General features: G+C 32.0%; 1 protein-coding gene across 3 annotated transcripts; it reads right to left on the bottom strand.

Moving 5' to 3' along the window:
* Positions 1 to 3,781: 3,781 nt before the first annotated feature.
* On the bottom strand, positions 3,782 to 8,137 carry LOC107872789 (tRNA-specific adenosine deaminase TAD2). Of its 3 annotated transcripts, XR_001674973.2 has the most exons (4): positions 7,908 to 8,137; positions 6,645 to 7,316; positions 5,497 to 5,599; positions 3,782 to 4,036 (listed from the first exon to the last, which is right to left on the bottom strand). XR_001674973.2 is itself a non-coding variant. In XM_016719392.2 (2 exons), the coding sequence occupies exon 2, from the start codon at positions 7,241 to 7,243 to the stop codon at positions 6,686 to 6,688; it is 558 nt and encodes a 185-aa protein (XP_016574878.1). In that variant the 5' UTR covers positions 7,244 to 7,316; positions 7,908 to 7,991; the 3' UTR covers positions 6,346 to 6,685. The 3 variants fall into 3 exon arrangements, 1 of the variants encoding a protein (XP_016574878.1); XR_007056577.1 differs by lacking the exon at positions 7,908 to 8,137 and having other exon boundaries at positions 6,645 to 7,900; XM_016719392.2 differs by lacking the exons at positions 3,782 to 4,036; positions 5,497 to 5,599 and having other exon boundaries at positions 6,346 to 7,316; positions 7,908 to 7,991.
* Between the last annotated feature and the right edge of the window lie 1,031 nt (positions 8,138 to 9,168).

The raw sequence follows: 9,168 nt of genomic DNA, 5'->3' as shown, positions 1-9,168 counted from the left end.
AATTCTAAAACATAAAGAGAAATTGAATTGAGAAGCAGGCAGTACCCCTGCCCCGACGGCACCAGTAAGTACAAGTAGTTGAATTTTATCATTAAAATCCTCAAAAAAGGTATATCCTCTTTCTTATTAGTCTAACTTCAAATGTTGTATTTTTTCAGACGAACGAACATCATTCTAAGTGTTATGTTGTACAAACTCAACATGCTCCAGTTATATGCTCAGATTCTACATATGATGCTTCTCTATTGGACTAAGTTATCAAGAAGACTTTTGTCTTGGTCCATCAATGTGAAGTTGTTTGATTATACTTATTAGAGTATTGATTGAAATTATTGTGTGGTTTTTGCCCCTTCAAGTTGAATTCATCAATTGGTTTCTATTGCAGCTTATGAGCATTAACATGGTTATTAAAAAAAGCTCTAAATACACCTGAGATTGTCCGCGTCTACATAGGATATGATCTTTATATTTTTTTCAATTAGTCCAATAATATATTAAAATGGGCTTTAGTTTAGCCAATTGAGTGTAACTGGGTTGCACCAAAGCAATAGTATGAGGATTAAATAAAATATTCATGCTGCCTGATGGATTTAAAACGTCGCAAATAAAATTCTCAACGTTGATAGATATTTTGTAATACTTTTTCAATAATTGATTTAAGGGGTTTGAGTTTGCTAAGTAACCTTATTTTGAATTGCGCCAAATGAAATATGAGGATAATAATATCCATATTGACGCAGAAAAATATCTGAGTTATACTCTATCGAATCTCACTTTGTGGGATTACATCAGATATGTTGTTGTTTGATAACAATATTCATGTGACCTGATGGACTCAGAACATCGCAAAGTAAGTCTAAATCAATCACCAGATGTTTAAGACTTGAAAGTGTACCCCTTATAGGACTTCGTCGGGATGTTTAGCCCTTGAAGGTGTACTTCTTATGGGACTTCACATCTGTTCACTACATGCTAACATCTGTTCACTAGATGCTATCATGAGTTTAAGATAATTTTCACTCCATTCCATGACTTCTCTCTCTAATAAACAAGTGAGATGTAATATGATCATGTGAAAGTAAATATCTAAATGTGCATATTCCTTTTAAATAATATCAACAAGTCCTTAATGATGATTTAATTTTTAGATGGAGTACAACATAAATTTTTGTGCCCGTTAGATTTTTGCAGTTTTTGCTAATTCTGGTGTGTTTTGTTTCACTTGCATGGATCATTTAATGATAAATCAATAAAAGAAGTTGCAACAAAAATACTTGGGGAAGAATTTTTTGAAAAGGAACAAGATAATCTCCTTTTAGACTTAAAATACATATCAAATTGCTTGTGCCAAAGAAGGCTTGTGATCATCGTGCAAGTCAAACTATATCATTCAAACAAATATAGTATTTATTTTACGTTAATTTCAATATTTTTACATTTTTGTTCTTTTATATATTATTTTATCGATTGATATGAGTTCCATATGCAAAGATCATTTAAGTGTGGTTTTATGATAAATTTTTATTAGGTTCCTATTTTTATGTCGGTCAAATTTAATTGATTTTTTTTTTTTTCAGTATCTGACCATCTCAAATAAGTATAATTATGCAGTAAATTTTGTCAGATTATTCTTTTGATTTTGATCATTATGATTGTTTCTTGAGCCTAAGGTTTTATCGGAAATAATTTCTTATCCATCCAAGTCACACAACAAGATGGATGCAGGGGTTAAAAGAAAGTTAGAGACAACAGTTATGTGAAATTGCGTATAATTAAGTTGTATAAATCTCACACTATTGAGACACCAGGCTATGAAAATCTAGACAAAAGAGCAACCAGCAGCTAAATTGATGGCTCCACACATTTAGAACTCAAAGAAGGTGATAGCCAAGTCGTATACAACTTTTATCATTGCAACTTATGAGGGCAACCTTTTTCTATATTATAAATTTAAAAGATGATGTCGAGCAATTTGATGGTAGAAGTTACGAATGACTTCAAAGTTTGTATGGGGATCGAGACGATGGGCTTCATTTTATATGAAAGATACATTTTGGCTGAAATATTTATTGATGATAAATGTAATGAGTTCACATGCCCCTTCTTTGAAGGACATGCACATAAACAAAGAAATTTGAGAGAATTTTTTGATAAATATGATTTTATAGTACAAAGTACATTAAAAGAAAGTTCTTTGCCATACTGAGTCGAGAGAATTTATGCCTGCCTTGAGAACAAGTGCAATTACGAGTTACGCTCTCTAAATTGTATGCTAAAAAAATATATTTGATGTTTCAACAGATAAGTACTTTTGCATATACTAATATGAATCGTATGAACACGTATGAAATGATGTTGATGCCTAATTATTTAGGTATAGCACAAATTCACTCTAATGGACCCATTTTCACATGTATTATTAAAGAATAAGTGGTTCAAGGAGACATAAGGGATGCAAATATGATAAGTTAAAATAAGGGTAAATAGAAGTTCAATGTATGCCCAACTACAAAGGTATAGAGGAAATTCTAAATCATTAGATATTGATCCGTTGGAGAAAGATTTTCAACGCTTATATGAATCAGAACTTGGCTCAAGCAACATAGATATTATTAATCCTGCTTAAAATCTTTTAAGAAATCATAAAATATGGTAAGATGTATCAAGAGGATTAATAATTGCAGAGTCCTAAAATGTATTTTAGAAATTATGAAAACGGTAAGAGAAAATACATGATAAGAATTTAAAGTTTCTCTCTCTTGTGTGTGTACTCTTTTATATTCTTAATTTATTTATTCATCCATCCAATTATGTAGAATTTTAAGGAGCATAACACATATTCGAACGGAAACAAAAACTACAAATCAATTAGAACTCCATGACTTACTTAAACTGTTAAACGTGAGAAGTCTATCTTTCTGTATTTTGTGGTTCCTGCTTTTGTACAAAAGGGACTATGACGAGGAGGAAGCTCATGAAAGAGACTATATATGTGAATGTGGGATAACTTTTAACATGTGGGATAACTTTTAATAGTTGGAGTTGCTTCAACATACTCAATCTGTTTATAAACCTACCAATGCAAAGTCGTGATTAAAAGTAGTGTGTTATCCATGGACATAAATGTCACAGAAAAAATCTTGCCGGAAATAATGATTTCAAAGTACATGATATTTGGTAGAACACCTTAGAATTATCCAAGTACGGTCACACTCATTATTATATATTATCTTTTCTTTATTCTTGTGCCTCATATAAATTATGGTTTTAGCTTAATATTGTCACGTATTTTTGTAACTAAATATTTAAACATTGGACACACAAATTCATATGACTTTCTTCTTTAATATTAAATACACGTGCACCGTACGTATCCTAAACTAGTATATATATATATGTGTGTGTGTGTATGTCGACTAATTTTTAATATTTTTTAGGTGACGCTAACTTGGGGGCGAGCGTATTACACTCTCCATTGTGAGAGTGGAATTATATTTTTGAGGTGGCATATAATTCACGCGACAGTTGTTTAGGGGGTAAATAATTACCGATAAAGTTAAAATGTTAAAGTAAATTTTGGTGACAAGTTCAGGGTATTATGCCTTTTCCCTAAACTTTACTTAACAAAAAGAGGTGCATTCTTTTCTAGAGCTGAGTATTCTTTCATATGTATGATCATCCTGAACTTTTATTTCATAGCATTCTTACAATGAAATCCAAAGTTAACAAATTGGATCAAATGGACCTTTTGGTTCCTCCTCTTACATTTGACAACACTTGCTTGGGTTGTTGTTTCTTCTTTTCTTGGTAAAAAGGGAATCCACATAATTTGGAATCCATCATTACATCTATATGAACAAATTTGTCATGAAACATATTGTTGAAAAGTTCATAATAACAATTCCATAAGATGTAAAATTAATCTTACAATGCAAACTCACAAAAATCAAAGTAAATCGAGATAGAATCAAGCACAGCTGAAGCTCTGAGTAGAGGATAAAGGAATGAAGAAGCAAGACGGATTTTTTCCAAACACCTGCAACGGAAAAGGTAAGGATAAGAGCACAGAGAAGGAAAACGTAGAGAACGAATCAATAATTCTCCAACTCTAAACTTATCAATCAGTTTTTTGCAGACCTAAGAAGGAAAAATATACTAACAGCTAGAGATCTAACAAAATGGATGGCAAGACCACCCAAAAATGATAACCGGAATAAAAAATTCATAAAAATTTAATTTCTACTAAATTTTGCAGATTGGACACCTTTTGCAGACAATAACTTGTTTGTTACATTAGCAACCAAAAGTCCGATAGTTATACACTATTTTGTTACATTAACAACCCAAAGTCCTATAGTTATACACTATTTTTTTTGGGTATAAGTCATTATTGACTGAAAATATTGGAGGGGATGAGCTTGGTGTCGAGCTAAATGAACTCTCGGGTGTATATTGCCACTTGTTTGGTCAATTTCTTAACCCAAGAATCATTGTTTCTTGTAATCGCTTATTTAATGTGCTTCATGCTTTTGTACAGGTAAAAGGACAGTCTGGTGCACTAAAGCTAATGTCACTTGTTTGGTCAATTTCTTAACCCAAGAATCATTGTTTTTTGTAATGGCTTATTTAATATGCTTCATGCTTTTGTACCAGTAAAAGGGCAGCCCGGTGCACTAAAGCTACCGCTATGTGTGGTGTCCAAAGAAGGGCCCTGGCGTATTGTACACAGTCATACCTTGCATTTCTGCCAGCGGCTATTTTTAAGGCTTGAACCTGTGAACTCTTGATCACATGGCAGAAACTTTACCGATCACTCCAAGGCTCCCCTTCATGCTTTCGTACCAATAGCTTAATAAAAATACACAACGCAAGAAAATAGAATACATTCTAACATCATTTTACAACGTTGCATATATGTTATTTATCAATATTGTGATGTAGAAGTAAAACAATATACTTTTTGAGCTCCTAAATGATACATCAGTACGACCTTACTTGAGTTGAATCTGTTCTATAGGCTTTTACCAGTATTATTGAGTTTTAAGAAGAAAGTCTAGCAGATGACTTGAGACCAGTAGATTACAGTGTGATTAACATCCTCCATGGACTACGGATCACGCTTATGTAGAGGATCGTTCTTAGCTTCAATCATTACTAGAATGGTCTAATGAAGGACTGAAAGACTCCAAATCTTTTAAGGAAAAAACGATAGAAGAGTAGCTCATAAAACACCAGGAGAAAGAAAAACAACAAAAAGAGCTGTGTAGCTGTTTTAGGCATAAAATCAAATGTCTTGGGTTCATTAATTTCTCCAATAGCTCGCGTCATTTATATGAATCACATATTACACAAAGTACTAACCATAAAAAGGAAAAACAGAGGATTTCACCTTACAAATTCATCTTCTTAAGAAGAAAGAAGATTATAATAAACTAGAAAAACAAATACTCAATAGTAAATGAACGATTAAACTGAGAACTTTACTCAAAACTTTACCTGAAGAATTAGATTTGACAAACAATGTCTTCAAATGTGTAGATTCTTTTTTCCAGTTGCTCTATCGCTCTTTTTCGATTGCCAAAATCAAAAACTTTAAACACTGCAACTTGATGTCCAATGATCAATTAACAAAATAAGAATGAATAGAACTTAACGAATATTAGAGGGTATTAATTAAGTTGATTGCCGAAAGAATCAGCTTTGAATTCAACAATAACAACAACAACAACATACAGCAACATACCTAGCAAAATCCCGTAAGTGAGGTTTGGAGAGGGTAAAGTGTACACAGACCTTAACACTACCTCGGAGAGGTAGAGAGGCTATTTTCGAAAGACCCTCGACTCAAGGCTGAATTCATATTCCAAAATTATGTACCTAATTATGTACTTCAGAATATACATCCACAAATCTGATATTATTGAAACAAAACTATCAAAAAATGCCAATTATAAGTTTTCTCTTCTCATTTTGAAATTCAAAGTTAATTAAAATCTCAAGTTGCTCAATGAACAATAAGTGAAATTACCAACATGCAACACATGATGAATATAAAGTAATCACAAATGACGAAACAGAGTTCAAATATCGAATTCAGAATCAAAATATATTATAAAAAATAACAACTTGAGGGTATTGGTGATCCAAAATGAGTAAAAGTCGGATCAAAAAATGTGTGTGTGAGAGAGAGCGATGATGATGATGAAAGGGCAGAACACAAGGGAAGAAGAAAATTTGAGACTGAAACGAACACACACGTGTTTAACGGAACGGAACGCAGAGTGACTTACCAATTTGCCCACAAATTAATTGACATTTACAGAAAAATAAAAAAATATAGTCAAATAACGCAATCTTTCTCCATGTTACATTATTGGGTGCATTTAATTTTTTTCCTGGAACAGACACTAATTCTCCATGATTTCTGCATAACCATTGTTTCTAAATAACGTTCCATAAAGCATATGGAACAAGTCTAATTGCCAGATCAGTTGACTAAGCTTCAAGTGTGTACAGTTATGGAAACTGCTCCATTCTTCTTAATTAAGAAGACAGTAATTCAATGGACATATAATTCAAAATTTAGCTTTCTAAAATCTATAAAAAAAACAATACTTTTTTGGTTGATAACCAGCAAATTGTACCTCTCATACCAGAACTGACACTGACACTGACACTTGTACTTCTATACTTGCTGCGTTAGAGGTCTGTGAGGCTTTGGTGCATTTGGATTTCCTTGCTCATAGAAACTCCGAAGAAGAGAGACCGCTTCAGAAGCCATTATTCCACCGGTGCATTTGAAACCCTTTTTTGATGAGGCTAACTCACTAGTTGGAAGCTCAGAGCAGCTGGTATGCAGTGATAGTATAGATCCACAACCTCCAAATTTATCATTTCCGCATCCATAATATGCCTCCTTTATTCCAAGATATGACAAGGCTGCTGCACACATTATACATGGCTCACAGGTGACATACAGAGTGCACTTTGAGAATCTTTCAGAAACTTCAAGAGGTGAAAGTCCATTTTTCTGCCACTGTTCAACTAGAAAATCAATTGCTTCCATTTCTGCATGTCTTGTAGCATTTCTTGTTTCAGTCGTTCGATTTCTTCCTGAGGCAATGACTTCCCCATCCTCAACAAAGACGCAACCCACTGGAACTTCAAGATTGACTAATGCATCCTTTGCTTGTTCTAAAGCAAGCTTCATAAATTTAACTGTCTCTTCGGCATAGCTCGCCATCTACTGGTTGTTTGGAACGCCAAGTTGTCCGGAGCACTCGTGAGGACAATGATTACTTGTTCCCAAAAATTGGCTACTCATGATACATGCAGGTAGAACAACATCTTATCTTTCAGAGTCTTGTTTAGCATCAAAAAAAAAGTAAATTCAAGCTTTTATATCAACGTAAAATTTATGGCCCTAGATTCATTTTAGTTTCTAAAATAATACGGAGTACTTTCTCGTCCTTCCCCTTAGTTCTTCAGTTGAAGTGAATTGTTGGCAAGTTTTAATGCTGTCCCTAGAATAGATTCATCTTGGTTTGCAGATGATGTCTCGTCATTTTATCATTAATATTGGATCTAGAATTCAAATTAAGACTTTTGTTGATAGCACCTAGACAGTATTGAAACGTTTTACTGATACTTTTACATCATCTTTCACCTCTGGAATTGCTGAAAAATAGATCAGTATATTGTAGAACACCTTTCAATAGAGAATTTAAAAAAAAAAAAAAAAAAAAGTTGATTTAGGCATATTATCAAACATATTCAATGCATCAATGTCTAAATTGAATATCTAGATGCATGTGAATTTCAACAAGGTATTCAAATGGACAAAGCAATTACAATGGCCACTAATAAAATCCCTCAAGCTAAAATCAGATGCAATGGGAAAAACACACCTTGAGAAATTTTGGAGCTCAATTTGAGATATTTGAAATTCCAAAAAATAAGTGCATGCACGTGCAAGACTTGTTGTATTTAGCCTCTAAAATCTATATTTATAATTTATATGTATATTTATATTTATAATTTATTTCTATTTTAAAAATGTAATTTAAATTTTTTGCCTTTCATTGAAGTGCTTTGCTTTAGATAAAATCATCTTTTTTTTTTTCCTATAATTAAATATAATAATTATTTTCTACAATTAAATTATCCAAATTTGTAACAACTGTCTTTTCCTTGTTTTTCCTACCATTAAATATAATAATTATTTTCTACCATTAAATTATTCAATTTTATCTAAATTTGTGATGGATCGTCTTTTTCCAAGCTATCTTGTCCAAATTTGTAATTATCGTCCATTCCTTTTTTCATATAGTAATTATTTTCTATAATTAAATTATTTAATTTTGTCTTCCTTTTTAATTCCAAACAATCGTCTTTTCCAATGCAATCGTCTTTTTCCAAGCCAAAAAATTTTGCCAAAATTTTTTGTCCAAACAAACTTTTTGCCATAATTATTATTGCCTTTGCCAACTTTTCACCATAAATAAATAATATTTTATCATTTTCATCTATTTAAACACCATAATTTTTTATTATTCATTATTTTTCATTGTTTTTATCTCAGCAACTGCTACAACAATTTTATTTCCAGATTTTTGGCGTCACAACATCTTCCTTTTTTCATTGTTAATTTAAAGACAATGCTATTTGCTATGTCAACTTAAATTAATTTAAAGATAATATTATTTGCTATGCCAGCTTTAGTTACTTAGCTTGAGGTGTGTTCATTAATCTGAATATGTTTTAATTTGTATTGCTCAAAACTAATTCCTCATCTATGTACCTACGAACAAGATTCACATATTCATGTATAATTCATTCCACCTCACAAATTCGGTTGTTACCTTAATATTTTCTGTTAGTTGAATATATTTTAATTTTTGTTACTCATAACTAACCTTCTTTATTTATCCACCTACCAACAAGATTCACGTATTCAGGTATAATTCTTTTCATCTTACAATTTTACCTCTAAAAAGTTTACCTCTATTATCATACTATACGTTTTTGTTGTCCTAACATTCACGAATGATTTCTTACGATGGATTCTATCACCGAAATTGTGAGAATCAACACCTTGAAGCCAAACGAGTGTATCTAGATGATTAAAGTCTTGGTCATCAAAAGCGGGCCAACGAAATCGTTTAAGAA

This window comes from Capsicum annuum, chromosome 6, assembly GCF_002878395.1.
Source record: "Capsicum annuum cultivar UCD-10X-F1 chromosome 6, UCD10Xv1.1, whole genome shotgun sequence".
Taxonomy (NCBI): domain Eukaryota; kingdom Viridiplantae; phylum Streptophyta; class Magnoliopsida; order Solanales; family Solanaceae; genus Capsicum; species Capsicum annuum.
The sequence above is the reverse complement of the archived record's forward strand: the minus strand, read 5'-3'. Positions and strand labels throughout refer to the sequence as shown.

Coding starts and splice junctions, on each gene's coding strand:
- LOC107872789 (XM_016719392.2), bottom strand. CDS start 7,243: ATGGCGAGCTATGCCGAAGAGACAGTTAAATTTATGAAGCTTGCTTTA.